The sequence below is a fragment of the Athene noctua genome, chromosome 7 (assembly GCF_965140245.1).
Source record: "Athene noctua chromosome 7, bAthNoc1.hap1.1, whole genome shotgun sequence".
Classification (NCBI taxonomy): Eukaryota; Metazoa; Chordata; class Aves; order Strigiformes; family Strigidae; genus Athene; species Athene noctua.
This window is the reverse complement of record NC_134043.1, coordinates 16,770,832-16,788,703: the sequence shown is the minus strand read 5'-3', so window position 1 is coordinate 16,788,703 and position 17,872 is coordinate 16,770,832. Positions and strand designations below refer to the sequence as shown.

Here is a 17,872-nt window from a genome sequence, read left to right as displayed (position 1 = left end):
CAGTCAACTGGTTCAAAAGAAACAGAAAGCCCTAATCCTTATTTTTATTTGCAAGGTAATTCCATATCCTATCTGGTCATCATCTCTGCAAAATGGTAAAAATTATTTTATTGGGGTGTTGTGAAGTTTAGAGTTTAAAAAGTATAGAACAAGTAATTAGACTTGGCTTCTGTAAAGGGATTTTGATATTCAGTGTTTGCATTGTATGCCCAGAGAAGGGGCTTTTGATAGTTTCTCTTAGGTATTGAACAGGTAATTAATAATCTTATTTTAGCAAACATGGTTCTGAAGAAGACAAAAGCAAATTTTAAAATATTTTATTAATCAAACAAATTAATAAAAGGTAAAAAAACCCCCAACAACCCAGACAATATGATAATCTATAAATTGGCCTTTAAAGACATTCAAAATAATGGACTAACCAAGTATTTCTTATTTACAGTTCAGAAAAATATCTTCTGGAGACATAAATGCTCTAAAGTTCTGGAAAGATCACATACACCCTGCCAGCTGCATTTGAGAAACCCCTTGACAGTCTGCATGAACTCAGCCAGGATAGGATGTAAGAGAGGAGAGAGCAGGTCGTTGTGTAGGTAGGTGCGAAAAGCAGTTGCTGTTTCCCACACAGGAGCTGTTGTTCAGTATAAAGCACATATAACTCAAAACAAATTTAACTGCAGCTCATGATTTTTTTTTTTTATGGTCTCAATACCATTTTGCACAGTATGTTTATACAATTTCAATAATGAAAGAACAGCTTTTGAAGGAATGAATCTGGCTGCAACAAACAAGCATCTGTGAAGGTGTCATTAGTGTCTCTCTAGATCTGTAATCAAATTTGAGTATTTCTTTCCAAGCAGTATTTGACTACTTTGGATTGCTCTGTGCAGACAGTACTCCATTCTGGTTATCAATGTTAACTATTATCAGTATTCTATCGGTGTGTCTGATAGAATCAGTATGTCAGTATTCTATCACAGGTGTCAGTGTACAGCTTTCATGGATTCTTCTGCTTTGTATTAGCAGTTATCTGCAGTGTATGAAATGGGGATAAGTGATTCACTCATCCTTTTAGCACCAGGAGTATCCAACATTAACTGTACTAGTTGAAAGTCTAAAAAAAAAAAAAAAAAAAAAAAAAAAAATCAGAAATCCCAGCATATGAAACTGGAAAAGTATAACAGAAAGGGACAGAGTGTTGAGCTCTGTTGAGCTGACAGGATAGATAACCTGTAGTAGAGAGGTGACCATAATTACTCATTTGGGTACAGTGTGGCAAAACCAGCACATTTAGCTTTAGGATGTGCTTCAGATTCTTTTGTGTATTTTAAACTATTACTTTGTGATTCCCTGGACTAGAATTTTTTTCCATAAGCCTTTGCGGGGTTTTTTTCTTTGTTTTTTTTTAGTAGGATGAAAGCATGAAATTAGAGACTTTTTCCCTTCTGTAACAATAATGCTACAGAGTTACCTGGTAACCTCAATGTGACATTTCTGTCTTTCTTTCCAGGCAACGTAACAAGAATTTCAGTCACCAGCACAGTTTCTCATTAAATTTAGTACTGTTTAGCTGAAAGTAATACCAAAGATAAGCTAGATTCAGTGTGCTAAAAAAGAAAAAAAAGATATATGCCTTAAAGGTACCATCACTTCACAAATACTTCAGATTATTTCAATCTTCTGTTCTAGCTTTGAAAAGTCAGTTGACATTTATACCAACTGGAAACGTCTCTGGGACTCCTGCTCCCATTCAAGAAAATAAAGATGGATATACTGTCTTCTCATCATCATCCCATGCCCCATCTCAAAGGGAGAACTCTTCCAAAACTTGCTTGTATAGTCATCATACATTGACCAGTCACATCATGTCCAACTGCAAACAGAAGAAAGAGATTTGGAAGAAGCAGCATTGAATTCAAGTCATTTCTTATGTGTGTTTAGTGCTTAGAAAACAAAGAAATTCAGAAATCCTTGTCATATAACGTAAATGGAGTGCACAGCACTTAATACTAGGCTGCTATAAAGTACAAAAACAAACATAAAAATATCATCTTCACATAATCACATGTGCAATTTATAGATTTAAAAAGTATAGTCCAAAAGTAGAAATCTGCCTGCTATTGAAGATTCTTTAAAACTGTCTACACTACCAGCTTAAGCGTTGGAGACAGATTTGTAATGACTCAGACTGTAAAAAATGGCTAAAATATTTATTAAAAAAACCTCCTGAAATCCTTGATTGAGTCTATATAGAAAAGGTTAATTGAGAAAATTAAAACATCTTTTAAAAAATTATTTTCAGTTTTCAACCCACATAAATAGCTGTTCTAGATCTATAAGCTTTGTTAAATGCTATTATAGTAAATTATAACAATCTGCTACCAAATGAGCAGCCTCACCGGCTCTTTTGAAACACACTAGAGTACATGTTTAACCTGTGTAAACACCCATGTTACTACACAGCATAGTATTTGGCATCATGAAATTACACACCTGGTTATGTTATTAAGTCATTCCATGTGGCTCTTTTCTGACTCAAATCCTTGGTTTTCTAAGCCATGCACTTTAAATCTACTGCTTTAAGAAGCTCTTGCTCTGTCTCACTGCACCTTTAATTTACAGTTTAATTCTAAAGCCACATTATGTCTTTATGGTACTCACCAAATCATCAACATCACCACCTTCATCTGTGTGAGGCAGAGTTTCATTTTTCTTTTCTTTTGGAGCCAAGAACTAAAAATACAAATGTATGATACCAACAAAACTCAGACCCTTAATGTTAAATTAACAAAATGTCTCTTGTATATCAAAACAAATCCACCTGCAACTGAAAATTATGAAAGAAGTTTGTTCTGGTTTTCACCTTTCAAAATAATCTTAAAAGTACAGGAAATTTCATACCACTTCCTTTTAAAGGATGGTATGGTGAAGTGTGTTGAAAAACAGACAAAAGGATATGGTTCTTCAGACAACATATGGTTAAGCTGTAGAACATCCTGTAATAAGGATGCTGCAAATATTAGTTCCTAGTCTCATGAGGAGATGGGCAAAGTTCATAGAATAGAAATCCTCTGAAGTCTACTAAGTCCACAGAAACAATCTCAAGCAAAGTACTTGAGACATCAGTGGCTGGAGCCTGGGACAGTAGACTTTTTCCTACCTATCTGTAAATTGTCCACTGTCAAACTTGGGATTATGGGCTAAACAGAAGTTTTGACCATTACAGTATGGCCATGTTTATGTTCTTAAAAAACATAATTTAAAAAGTAATATTGTGTGTAGCTACAAAATGCTAAATGACAGTGAATAGCCCCACCACTGCCCACATGAATACATATGTAAGCTGACCAATGGCTTGTTTAATAGATTTCTTAAGTATGACATTCTAGCTCTTAGAATGAAACTTAGAAGTTTCCCTTTTAATTCAATTAACATTTAACAAATGAACAAAGACATCATTTTTTAAAAAAACCCTTAAACACACAAGACAGTTAGAATGCCAGTCTTTAAAAATAGAAAATTTATTATGTAAAATTCTACTGCTGTAGCTGCTGATACAACTCACCATATGCCCTTCATGTAAAGCATCACATTCATAAACAGAAGATAAAGGTAAGTTGCTCAGATACTATAATAACTGAAATCAAACACACAGATAATATCTGGAGTACAACCACCTCTAAATTACTTTTCTCTTAGCGTAACCGTGAAAACACCAACCTTAGCTAGAATGATAGAATACAAATCCTTGACTCTTACTTAAAAAGTATCCAGTTGTCTACAACTTTTAGTTACAGCCTATTTAGCAATATCCTTACTATAAAGTCATACATTTTCTTATTAAATGCACCAGAAAAAGTATACAGGAAAAATCCTTCCCCAGATAAAAAAATGGCTGCAAAAGCTGAGGAGGAAGAAAAGTTACATTTCATGACTTTGAATTCCATCATCCTTAATTCCGAAAAAACTTCACTCTTAACTCTAGATGATGAATGAGAACAGCTAGTTAGAAAATAACCACATTAAACAGGCTCTAAATATCTGCTTAGAGTTTATGCAATTCTTTTGTATAAACAGCTGGCTTCTGAAAGCAAGCTATTGTTTATCTGAGGACTTCAACTTTAAGAGCCACAGAGGTTGTGTAATAGGCCATGGGATCCCTAAGAGCACCACCAATCTCTGAGACAATATGATTATACTGTAAAAAGCTTAAATATTCTTTTACGTAAATAAAATGTTCTGATCCTTCTCTAGAGCAGTAGTGTCAGCTTTAGACAAGGGGTAAAAAACACTGAGAAGTTACCTGCTGCATCCCATTTGTGGGAAAGTACCAGATATCACATCCACTAGGATGAAAAACAAATACATTTATTTTGGTTAACAGAGGAAGTAGACAACCTCTGCCTAGTTGTCTCACTACCCAAAGGTCAGACCTTTCCTACCACCTGAACAGCAACATCCAAGAGGGTTGTAGAAAGCTTACCCCACAGACAACACTCACATTTTAACATGCTGAATTCAAATTATCATTATAGATTTTGTAGCTGCCAAAAAAAAAAGAGAAGGTGACAGGGCCAGAAGGAATTAGAATTTTAAAATGCCGTATGTCTGTGTATCCTTTTTGCTGGAAAAGTTCTCAATCTAGTAGTAATATAAAGCACACACTATGAAACTGAAAGCTAATGACATTGTCAGCTCTGAGAAGCTTTTTGTGCCAGATCAAATTTCATTTTACACAGTTAATTAAGAGTCAAATGGTATTTCTGAAAGTAGCACATTTTCAAAGATTTCAAAATTAGCTTTCCCACACTAAATTAGGTAAAGAAAGCTAAAAGCTAAAGAAATGTATGATGAAGATTTGCAATAAATTGAAACCTGAAGTTTCCATCAAATGCTGAACATCCAAAGTTGGGGGGTTTCTTTTTCCAAAACCTGTTTTACATTTATGCAAAAGCAAATTACATATAATAGTTGTGCTGAAAACCATTATCTTCCCCAAAGCAACCAGAAAAATCACTTGACATTTCTGCTCTTTTAACCTATCATCCTCATGCTCTAAAAAGAGTATTTCCACTATTACAGTAAAAAAAAAAACCAACTACCTAAAACCATTCTTCCCAGTGACAGGAAAATATGCATGGCTAATGTAGCTCAACCAAAAAGAAAAATAACATCTTTATGTGTTACCTCTCTAATAAGCAGCCTCATAAGTCTTTCTCCTTCAAAGAGTAACCCTGTAAACCTGAAATCTTATATCCGAAACAGTCCTGAAACCACAATCAGCTAGCAATCTGCACATAAGAGAAAAGGCTTTTGTGTCACATAGGACCAACGCTGAGAGCTAGTTTCTTGACCTACATGCTTGCACATGACCTATTACAGAGGCGAAGAAAACTCGCATCTTGCTCTATTGTGCAATATTTTAAAAGATATAACGCTTTAACAAGGCTATCACCTTCAGTATAGGAAACAAATGAACCATTTTTGCAATCTACTATAGACCTAGGAAAATGCTGGCTTTGTATCACACAGAAAACCTGTGGCAGGATAAAACTGGACCAAGGAGGACTGCATTTTAGATCAGGCCTATAACCTCAAGATAAAATTTTCTATCTCCGCAGATCTTACCCCAAGAATACGCAGTCTTCCAGTTTCTTAAGTAAAAAGTCATGAACCCTTGACAGACAATGGCAAATCAGGGTTCTGGTTTTGGATCTGGTGAGTGTGTGATGAGGTGGTTATCTAATAAATAAGTGGGATTGCCAACTGCCTAGTTAGCAAAGAGATGCAACCCATTTATTCTGAAAGTTAAAGGTAACTGCCATGTTATGAGAACTGCGTTGCAGAGGTGATTTCATGCAAACACTCTTATTCCCCTGTTTTAAAGGGAAGTTATGGCTGTTGTAGGACCTTCCATCAATCACAAAACAACGTCCTGTACTGCAACATCTGGATGACTGCAGGACAACATTAAAGAGAAAAGTAATTTTGAAGTCAGTCTACAAATGCTTTACTCCAGCTTAGCCTGGCAGCTGTAAATCTAGTCCTTGGTACTTTGTAATTTGTGTGGCATTCCTATGCAGGCACAGTATTTTTTAGCCACCACAAGCTCACAGTTAAGTCAACAGTATGCTGTAAGGTCTTCATGGCTAGTAGATATTTCCTTAAGAAACAGTGGCTATTTCACACAGCATTAGTGCATTTTGAGCATCAATGGTAGTTTTAGAATAGAAAGTGAAGTTCTCAAGAAAAATATCGTCTTAGGAAGTTTCCAAGAAAATTCATGACATTCAGAATATATAACAAAAATTTATACTCTTTAAAACCACCACTGGAGAAAAAAGCTGCTCCATACAATTATGTGTGATGAGAAACAGCCAGTAGGTCTTTCACGTCTAGAAAAAACATCATATTCTGTCATTTGTACTCTGCACATTTGCTTAGCTTTCTGGACTCCATTAGCTTTTCATTTTCATGACATTTCTGTGCCTTCTTCACCTTGAGGTAAATTGTTACAGATAAAAAAAGCAGTTATTAAAACACAACCTTTTACCTGCTCATTAATTCACTCATGGAGAACCTACTTCTATAACCCCTTTCTGGTTATTGCTAATGTAAGGCCTGGAAGTTGTGAAAACCAACGTGGCATTTTTTAGAAAAGCTGCTTCTCTGCAAAGTACTTACGGATTTTAGCCACAGGTTTACCTTTAGGGGTCTGGAATACAAGGACCTTCTTTCTTCTAAGCTATTTAAAATAATGGCTAGCAGCCTGACACAAGAATGTCTATCTTACCCTCTCCACACAAAGACAATATTTGACAGCAACTCTTTCAGAATTCTGCTTTCTTTCAAACAGAAGGCACCATTCTGCCTGTTAGAATTCACTCCTTTGTAATTGTGACATCCTTCATTCATCACTGCAGTTAACTGAATGTTATATTTCTGTAGAAATAATACCTGCAAATACTCCAAAACATTTGTTTCCAAAAGGATCTGATATGATCATCATTAATAATACCAGCATCACCTACAATGTCCATCAATCCAGAAGAGCTGCCCAAAGTAGAAAATACTGATATCGTTGCATATATGGTGAAAGCCAGTCATAACAAATTCACGTTGCTAGGATTCACAAAGCCTTTAAACAAAAAAGTATTGTGATTTTTGAACTCATGCGCTAACAGTGAGATCACAGTTCTTTCTATGACGTTCAAACAGTGATCTTGCAATATACAAATAGTCTACTGCTGTTCCACTATGTTGAGTTCCTGAAGTTCCTGTTCTTTGTGGAGGGTAATTTCAGATAATTATGTCAATACATGTTACTTTGTAAAGACCAATTAAAGCAAAATGCTATGGTACATGTTAAGGAATTATTTTTGCTTTGAATTGGGGCGATTTCAATTGTGTGGCAGAAGGACACTCTTATTCCTTCACATGGATCCTATTTCATTCACCTAAAGATTTACCCACATAGGAAAGAATCTTCTGTTCCACAGCAAGGGCTCTGTACAAATGGATGCTCATTAAAAAAATGATACCTTTTCAGCTTCTTCACTAGTCACCAAACTTTCCTTTGCTTCATCTTTAGTGATCAAAGAAATTCTGTCTAAAAAAATAAGAGGTATAAAAATATCATTAGAAGACTTCCCAAAAATGCACTTAATATTAGAAATGAAAAAAGTCTTCCAAATTCTAACTTCTGAATGTGTCATCACCACCAGCAAAAATAAAAAAAATATTGCTCAAAGGAAAATGTGACTTGCATAAATGAGTCAACTACGATATAAACTATGATATAAAAATAAATTAATGAGCATATTCATAAGCTTGTGGAAGTATCCATTTAGGAAACTGCTAATATTATGACAATCAAACTAATGAGACACTGAAATCGTAGATCACAGATGAAATGCTGAAAATCCATCAGAAATTACACTTTTAGTCATTCACAGCATGCTCTTAGGTCCTTAGAAAAATTAACTCTTAACATACAAACATTTATGCTATGATTACCTACAGTCTAACTACCAAAGTGCTGGTCCTCACTTTGCTCCATGGTTATGCCAACACTCATCCTGTACAGTAACACCCCAGCCCCCCCCAAATCTCAATTATTTTTTACCCCAATAGTTTTCTAGTCTAGCTCATCACTTGGCTAAATGAATGCTTGTGTCTGAATAAAGCAGCTGTGGGTATGAGAGCAAAGAATTCATTAAGGTTTCAGCTCAGCACAAGTGTAATGCCACCTTAATGTGCCCATGGAATGACATGGCAGGGTTTCATGAGACAAGTGAACTTGTCAAACAGATCCGCCTTGATCCTGAGTCACCAATGCATTAATTCACATTCATCCTCTTTTGGCGATTGCAATCACTGATAACGAGGCCCAATGCATGCCACATCTGGTAGAAAAGAGGGGATGGGTCATGTGGCAAAAAGCAGGGAAAACAGGACTTCAACTTTTGATAGCAGCAAGCAAAAAGCAATTTCAGCTACCTAGTGAGTGCAGCTAGGTTATGCATCAAGCACCATGCCTTTATCATCTTCTTACAAGAAGATAATCTGCTTTGTATGAAAATATCATCTCTGCAATTTTTTTTTTTCCCCTCAAAAATACACTTGTTGAAAACTCTGGTTTGTACCAATTAAAAGTTACTCTATCATGGCTTCGGAAGACCCAGGTTTCCTACTTTCAGAGTTTGTTGGTTTGTTTTTTCAAACTTCTTCAGAGAAGGTCCCCTACAATACTACTGAATATAATATTCTTTCTGTGTTGTTTGGTGCTGTTGTTTTGGGTTGCTGAACAAATTCCCATCTTGTATTTTGAAAACACTGGATGAAGTAGACATTACAGAATGTCTGGAGTTTGTCACTTTGAAAGGTGCTATAGAAAAGCATATAATTGTGTTTTATAGCATGCCCCCTTAAGAGATACAGCTGGGCATTTAACAGATTTTCTTAGCACTGGTTCTAATTAGAAACAAGAGTATGACGTAAAAGATTTTTTTAGTCCATCGTGTTTCGTATTTGTGAAAATGTTCCTTTATTTATCACTTGCGTAGTCTCTGAATGTGTTTTAGAATTGCGCTGCCTTGTATCTCCCAGTTTAATCACAGGTAGGTGTCATATTACCACATATTCTGTCTTTCAGGTTGCTTAAATACAAAATGATCAGTGACATATTTCAATGCTATCTATGCCTTTTTTGAAGCTTAATTTGGAAGAATCTTTTTATATCTCTGCTGCATGAGTTTTTTCCATTTATTTTCAAATTCAGCTGAAATTGTATCTTCTTCTCCTTATACTGTAACATTTAATTTGTCTCTCTTCTTCCACAATTTACCATTTCAACAAGACTTGGCAAGGCATTATGAATATTGCTGATATGAAACTATTAGTGCAAAAAAGAAAGTTGCAACATGAAAGATTTTAGATTTTTTTTTTAAACAGGCTGCAGGAATGAACCGTTATCAAAATGCTGCTCTGGGGTTAGTTTAAGCATCCCATTTCTAACAAGGTTTTCTCTTACTTAATGGATAATACAACTAGAAATACTTTTTTTTTTTCCTTTTAAATGCCATCATACCTTGTATCATGATTTCCCAGAAATCAGCTAAGGCTTTATCGTCCACCTTTGATTTCAGGACCTGCAGAAAATCATTAAAGCACTGCACCTTGGACATCTGCAAAAATTAGCAACAGTGATAAGCAAGAAATATTTAAAATATTAAAAACCACTGCAAACTTAATTCTTCATGAAGTCACCTAACATGGTGAACACAAAAGTCACTACAGATTTTGGGTTTTATCTCTACTAAACCCGAGAGTTCTAAGGTAAGGTGAGCCACAAAAACTATCTTTCAGAAAGGTAGAAAGACTTTCTTGTAAATGCCTTTATTGAAGAAGAAATTTGTAGGATCGCTTATTTTTCTTCTACAATCATCAGGTCATAGGCCTTCTGGTTTTTATGTGTAAAAGAAAACAAACAACAGCAAATAATACCAAAGCAGCTAGTCCCCATTACAGCAAGAATAAAGAAATATAAAATGCAAATATATTTCTAAACTTTCAAACAGCATTAACAGATGTTAATCTACAAATAAATTATTTTTGCTGCAGCGATAAATTATTAAGTTTCCAATTGAGCAAACAGGCCCATCATGTCTTTAATTTGAGAGAGTTTTCACATATTAACATTACCTTAATGGCCTCCTCTCTGAAAACTCTGATACAATTGATGCCTTTCATGTAGTACTGTGAACCTTTATTTTCCAGGAACTGATTAATACAGTTTATCAACTGCTGACTCACTGAAAAACAAGGAGAAATAAATAAAGAACACACACTTTCAAGGCAAAAAATCCCCCCTTTTCTTTACATCTCTCTTTTTCTATTCCCCAGGTATCTAAAGAGTTAATCATACCCATACCACCTCAAGCTACTCAAGTTGATAACCTATCTAAGATACTGACAATTATTTCAGCCTCTCTGGAAAAGCTAGATATACAGGAAGAAACCCAAGAATGGTCAAAGGCAAAAGTCTCTCCCTGGAAGCCAAGAAAAAAACCACTGGCCTAGCTTGTTTGATCGAAAGTAAAACCAGAACATCTGGGATCCTAAAGCTGAGGGAGGCCATGTTCTATAACACAAGCATATCCCCTAAACATCCTTTGAAATACATGCATATTTCAATAAGTGTTAAATTTACAATGAAGAAGTAATAATGTCAAAACAACATCTGTAGAATGATTGCAGTCAAAAGACTACCTTCTTGTTATTGACATTAGGGTATAACTTGTTTCTGTACAGGTAGTTTGATGATTTTTCATCGGGGCAATGCTGCTTATGACCACAGAGATAAGTATTATAAACCGTGCATGCCTGACAGAGAGAAGCAGAGACTTGTACCAACAAGGGGAACACCAGTTTCATCCTCACTGTTGAGTTCCTAAAAGGTTGGTGGCTGTAAAACACTGCAAACGTGACAAGTGAAAATGTTACCAAGAGCTCTGCAAGCCCAACTAAATTCTGCTGGATTTTAGTACTTTCTTCATGTTTAATTACAGGTGAGGAACTGCCCAATTTTACCCTCTGACAGACACCTCAGCCTATGAAAAGACAAGGGTGAGGACAATACAACAGTGACCAATAAACTCGGAAGCACCGAAAAGGATGAATAGGGAGAGATAGTCCACTGCCTCTGTCAAAACAAGAGCAAAGAGTTGGGTTAAGAATAAACTAAAAAAAAAAACCCAACCCAAAGTACCTCTTCAAACAAAACCAGTTAACCTCTTTACCACAGGCTGCTGTGGGACACTAAAAGTTTTAATAGCTTAAAAACAAAATGCTTGAACAAATTCTTAGAATTCTTAAAAGAGGAACTCTGTTCAAGGGAGGTTAAAGATGATGTTGCCATCGAGGAAGAGAATGCAGAAAAGCATTCTGGACGAGTCACAGCACCTGCCTGTCCTGTTCTTGTACTGTTAAAGACAGGTTACTGGATTAGCAGAACCTTTGGCCTGACCTATAGCCCTTCTTACATTCTGATGTTATGGGCACAGATGTCACCAAGTATTGCAGCCATGGAAACATCAACATAGAAAATCATCTGCCGGAGTGATGGAAGAGACAGAGATAAGCAAACACACTGAGAACCAGACATAATTTAGATCTTGTATTCCACTCTGCTCACTGTAAGCATATACGGCACTAGTGGTTATATTTATGTTCTATAAAATGCCTACTTGAACTGAATCTGAAGGACAGCATCTCTGAAAAGAGCAAAACAAGACATGTTTGATAGTCTCCCACTAGCTTTTGACTCAACAGAGTTACTAGAAAAGGAGGCGGATAATGGTTCTGTCCAACAGCAGCTATCACACAAGAAACTGTGCTAGTGCCTACTGCTCCAGAGGTGATCAGCTCACTCTTTTTATTTATTTTACCAGTAGCTGACAAACCAAATTGAAGTCTCACTACTTCAGCTCCCCAAGTTAAGTCAGTCCATTTTTTTCATGGTTAACGATTTTCTCATTAAATGTTCTAATTTCTTACGAATTGCACTAATAAAAGCAAGTCCTGCTGGTGTTTTCAGTGGTGGTGGTGGTTTTTTTTAAATGCTGCCTTTTCATTGATGTGTTAAATTAAAACCCCAGGCACTACGAGGGTGCAATAAAAGTCTTTATTGTCAGAATGATTCCAGCATACTGTTTGAAATTATCAGACACTCTTCTACTTCTTTTGCATTTAATTTTTTTAAAATCCCTTTCCATTTGATTGCACTGGCAGGCATCAGAAGAAAAGACTTCTTTTCTGCTATAGCTGTGAACTGCCTCCTTTTGAAATCTGTTGTAAGGAACCAAAAAAACCCTACGATGTTTTACTAGGCACTGAAAGACATAATATAGGCAGGAAACAGGTTACACGGCAACAATATTTTAAGTCAGATTCTTTTAACATTTTGAAATAGCTTGCTAAAGTTGGGTCTGTCCATTTGCTCTCCCTTAAATGACAGGCCAATGACTGATGAATCTAAAATAGATAAAATTCCTGTATTCTGATTAGACTACCAAATTACTTCAGGGGGGCAAAGCCAATACCAGACCCAGTAGATAAGGATTTTAACTGGAAGTTCTCCAAAGTAGACTTTGTTCCTTTACACTTTTAGGGCTGAGAACTTCTTTCGTTTCCTGCTGCCTGTCATCTGCCCTTCCATTAGTGTGAATCTTTGGTTTTGGGTGCTGCAAAAAAACAGATGTCCTTGGTTTTGGGGAAAGGCATGTTCTACATAAAGATGTCTATTTAACTAAACTGTGCATATTAACATTAACTCTGATATGTCCCAGACAAATCTCAGGCATTGGGCTTTTGAAGAGCGGGTCCTAGAGCTACAAACTGACAGCCTATTCATGCCACTGTTGTGTAATAACATTTTCTTCTCCTCTCCCAACTTTCCTCATCCCGCACACACATTTAAGGAAGTGAACTAACAAACTTCTACATTTTGCATAAACTGGAATTCCAGTACTCCTAATAACCACCACATTCTGCAGAACATCACAAGAAATTTTAATCTGCCTCCTCCTTCTACTGTACCTGATTGGTTAGATAACAAATACAGTGATTAAAGGTTGGAGAACTTCAGGGAAAAAAAAAAAATTGACTAGAAGATTTTTTAGTTCCAGCAGAATTTAATCTCTTCTTCACTGGGGTTCAGATACATTCCCTACTCTAAGATACATTCACCAGTGCTGTTATTTCTTGTGAAATATGCCACAAACAATTATAATCACTTATCTCTGAATAGTTACAGTACAAAAGAGTAGTTATGTTTTCATGTTTGTTCAGTTCAGTCCTTAGTCTTGATTACTATGCCAACCAAACTACAGAATAGATAAAACTGTATTATAGTCCAAGTTCAATTCCTTAGGGATTTTTATCCCCCCCGCCCCAGTCAGGTTAAAAAAAGGAGTTCCTTCTGTAGACAAAAGACTCCTGTTGCTGTCAATTTTTTGATTTATCCACTGGTGGTGGTAATGATTTATATTCATGGACAGTTCTTAAAGTCAGAGTCGCTGACAAATCAGTTAAACCACCTGATAATTAAACTACTGCTCTCTAAGTATATTTTTGTAACTGAAAATAAGAGATTCTAAAATGAAAACTGTCCTAATTTTAAGGACTTCCTTCATCTTTAAGCCAAGAAATATGAATTTTAAGATCATGAGCTGTTGAACTACTCCAGTGTCCTATGAGATGCTGATCAATTTTGAAATGGTCTGTCTAAATGGCCTGTGGCTATGGATCATAATTATTTAGGCTGGATATCTGAAGGATATATGGCCCAAATCCCCACTCAAACAAGGGCTGCTGGGGATAAGGTGGCTCAGTGCTTCACAGACCTGAGTTCTGAGTAGCTGCAAAGATGGAGTCTCCAAGTCCTCTGGGCCCTTCTTTCTGTGTTGGACTACCATCATTGTAATTTTTATTATTTTTTTCCCCCATAACATCTAATTTAAATTCTGTTTGTTGCAACTCAAAAGTTTTGTGTCTCATCAGATCACTACACCCTTCAAAGACAAATCTGACTTCATCTTCTCTGTGAAGCAGATGTACAGAAAACTTCAAAGTGATTTTATATACTCAAGTATTTGGTTTGCAAATACTTTCCTAATGACTGAACCATCTTCGTCAAACCAGTCATTGCATTTGGCCTACCTAGCAGTAGAGCATGAATAGTCTCTGAAATACACAAAAACATCCAGTAAGATAGAAATGCAGACGAACTACAAAGACATAATGCCAACAAAAACTGTAAATACTACTTAAAAAAAAAATGATCTTAGGTCTAGGAAGGTAGTTAACTACACACATTTCTACATAAAATCTTGCAATAAAATATCATCCTTGTTGCAAGTGTGTAATAAATCCCCACTGCAAATCTCTTATGCACAACTACTTATGACACAATTCTTTTAAGCACACAAAGCATCCAGTGCAAAAACAGCCTAAGAAGCTATCTACAAGACGTGGTGAAAGCGTGACACCTCAGGCACAACAGACTATTTGGTGAAGTCTACACATGCAATTACTCTTATTTTTCTAGAAATGCCTATAAATAAAAATATTAACAAACTTGCTATAAATATAAAAATGAGAGTTTGGTACAATTTATCTCTGAACATTGTTTCTTATGACCATAAGCTCTACAGTTGCCATTGCAGATTTCTCTCTTCACTGACAATCAGTAAAATAAAAAAAAGCTCTTTCAACTACAGGACTTCAGATGTCATGTTCTCAGACAGGAGTTCTGTAAGATGCAATGAAATCTCACCTATACACTCACAGAAAATATACAAAACAAAAAAAAAACTATGCATGTATCAGTATCTATTTTTACTCCCCACTAAGACATCCTATCTTCTACAGAAGCATATGAAAATACAACACACCGTATCAGATACATCCTCTCCAGAAATGTTGACATGGATAGAAACCTGTAAATAGTCCAACAGGATAAACTATATAGTCAAGCAGCTACTCCTTTGTCATTAAAAAGATGGCAAGCACTCACTGAATTTGAGAATCTTCTTTGTAGCCACAACAATGAAGAAACTCATTGTACATCCTTGGGAGTAATGATTAGATTCTACTCAGGCAAACTAATCTATTTGCATTCATTGACAAAAATGTCAGAAGCCGTTATCAGAAGACTGCTCTTTGTGATGACTCTGCACTTATAACCTGCTCAAAATAAGACGTGCATAAAATGACATCTCTCTGGACATGAATGCAAATAAGAAAGTAAAGATACCTGGAGGGGAGATACAAGACTAGTTACATGAGAATCAACATTAACCAGTAAGTTGACACCATGACACACAACTCATCACATAAACTCTAAGTGGGGCCCTACTGTAACTAACTACACAGATGTCAGTTAAAAACAAAGTTGATTACTGTTTCAGAAATTGAGCTGCCAGTCTCAGAAATCCTATCTGTAAGACTCTTAACAATTTGAAACTCTTAGATTTTCTAAAAATACATATTTACATATTAGTGACCCAGCTCTCACTAACAGGAAATGCACCTTTTCTCCTGCTCTGATCTGCTGTGGGACGCAGCATCAGACAGGCTAACTTGCACTTAGGCTTCTCCTATGAATGGCACAAACCCTGATCATCAAATCCCAGTGAAGCCACTGCAGGAGATACATTGGTACTCATTTTTGATGATAAAAACCCCACCAAATAAACCAACCCCCAATCAAACAGCTGAAAGGTGTTTCTCCTCCCTCTGGAGGGACTCTGTTGCTATTTTGTTTTAAAATGAGAATGTAGACTCTATTCACAGTTTGGAAGACAAGACTAGATGCTCTTTTTATATAAGAAAGCAGCAAAACAGGATGTAACTTAGTAGTTCTCCTGTGTGCATTCTGACACAGAACATCTATATTTTTTCCCCAATAGACTATTTGAATGTCACAGATTATCCTTTCCTACAAAGTAATTTTACATTTCACATGTTCTAGCAGAGTGAAAAAAAGATTTTCATTATTAAGTATCATATAAAATTATACTAAAAAGCCCCCTTAGAACCACTGAATAGTTTTAAGGCAGAATTTACTATTTACATAACCAGAATGCAATACAGCAAGCCATTAAAAACATGCCTGTAATGTTTTATGTATTAAGCTACCTAAAATGCTCCAAAGCAGAAAAAGGATTATGCAGAAAAAAAATATGCAGAACATGTTTTTATTTATTTTGGTTTCTATCTCTCCTTTAAATGGGTGACTGCACTACATTCTGTCTAACTACACCTTGTAATTACAGAGCAGATCACACATAAAACAAAAGCAGATTGCTCAAAATTGCAGAAACCATCCAAACATGTACTGCAGTTATCTCCAGCACAGCTACGAAGTGGACATATTTAAGTACTCTTTAGTTAAACCATCTTCAAGGGTAATCATTATATTTATTTCTGCCTTAAAGCTTTCCTACATGATAAAATTAATTACTGTAACAAAGTAGTCTGTTTCACAGTTCCTGTATTCTAATATCTTGTACAATGCTTTTTTTAATTGTATCTCAATATATCTGAGATTTGAAAACACAATTCCAAATATTTTTTCAATAAACAACGTCTTCTGGATCTAATGCAAAATCCATGTAAAAAGCTGACTAGCTGGCTTATACGTCTGGAAATTCTGGAGATAAATACCTATGTATGTTTCAACAGACTGCATCACAAATCAATATACTACTGAACATCCTCGCTGTCCAAAAGGCCTTGCTGAAATACCTACCACCTCACTTCAGCACCTCTGCATATCTTTTTCTTTGAAAAGAAATGCTACATAAGTGGCTATTTGGCACATGAGGTTTATCTTGCCACAATCTGCAAATTACCCTTTAAAAGAAAAATGGACCCCATCTCTCTTATGCATTTGTTTTAAGATATCTTTGGATTACATATATCTTTGTATAGCTATTCCAATAGGAAAATACCATACAACAAATTATAATTCCACTGCAATTTCAGACTTGGGGCATGCAAGACAGTGGCTGACCTGTGCTTTATATTTCCCTGCCTCTGCATCAAAAGCCGTGTCTTCCCGTAGGCTGAGAACAGATGCAGCACACAGAGCCTCCTCTCATCTTTGAGAGTCACATCTACCTGCTCATTACACCCTAAATTCACCTGTGCTTTCTTTTGCTCACAACAAGCAGTGAGAAATGACCTTTGCATGTAAAGATTTAAATACCAGGCATCACATTATTTCTTCACAGAACAAAGTAAACTGCAGAAGACAGGTTTCTCACACTGCACGCAGCCAACAGCCCTCCACTTCAAGCCAGAAAAACCCCAACAAAGCCAGAAAAGCTGATACTCAGTTTGAATATGGCAGTCAAGTCAGTACTACAGGATCTTCTGTCAGAAACACCTGAGGAGTTGCTGAGATGCCTCAGCATAGCTACCTAGTGCCACCTTACACAAACACACGTATCTGAGACTTTCAAATGAGAAAGTCAAGTATTGCTGTGGGATTTACAAGTGACACCTTTCTTTGCTGAGTGGCACAAGACACTAAGCAGTAAACTCCAGAGCATCTCACCCAGCACTAGAAACTTATGTTTAGACAAATGGATTGCATTTTACTGAACCCTGAAGATGCTATTTAATATAATTAAGATAGAGAAAAGTCATTTACCGTCTTTGAAGTCAGCATTTTTCTGCCTCACCAGAATTCGGAAATCTTCTGCTGGGTTAACACTGCCAACCTATAAAAGGTTCAAAAATGATACAATCCTTTGCCAATTCCATCTCTTTCTTGTTGCCTCTCAAGAAGTATCTCTAAATTTCT

At 36.1% G+C, this 17,872-nt stretch overlaps 1 protein-coding gene across 4 annotated transcripts in view; it reads right to left on the bottom strand.

The window, feature by feature from the left end:
* Positions 1–302: 302 nt before the first annotated feature.
* Positions 303–17,872, bottom strand: part of XRCC5 (X-ray repair cross complementing 5) — a 53,937-nt gene continuing 36,367 nt past the window's right edge. For 2 of the 4 annotated variants that reach the window (XM_074910538.1, XM_074910540.1), the window contains 6 exons: positions 17,720–17,789; positions 10,204–10,313; positions 9,590–9,686; positions 7,542–7,609; positions 2,662–2,733; positions 303–1,873 (listed from right to left, as the gene is read on the bottom strand). In XM_074910538.1, the coding sequence (XP_074766639.1) occupies positions 1,859–1,873; positions 2,662–2,733; positions 7,542–7,609; positions 9,590–9,686; positions 10,204–10,313; positions 17,720–17,789 (432 nt within the window). In that variant the 3' untranslated portion in view covers positions 303–1,858. The remainder of the gene's footprint in view (positions 1,874–2,661; positions 2,734–7,541; positions 7,610–9,589; positions 9,687–10,203; positions 10,314–17,719; positions 17,790–17,872) is intronic. The other 2 variants (XM_074910539.1, XM_074910541.1) reach the window with 2 other exon arrangements.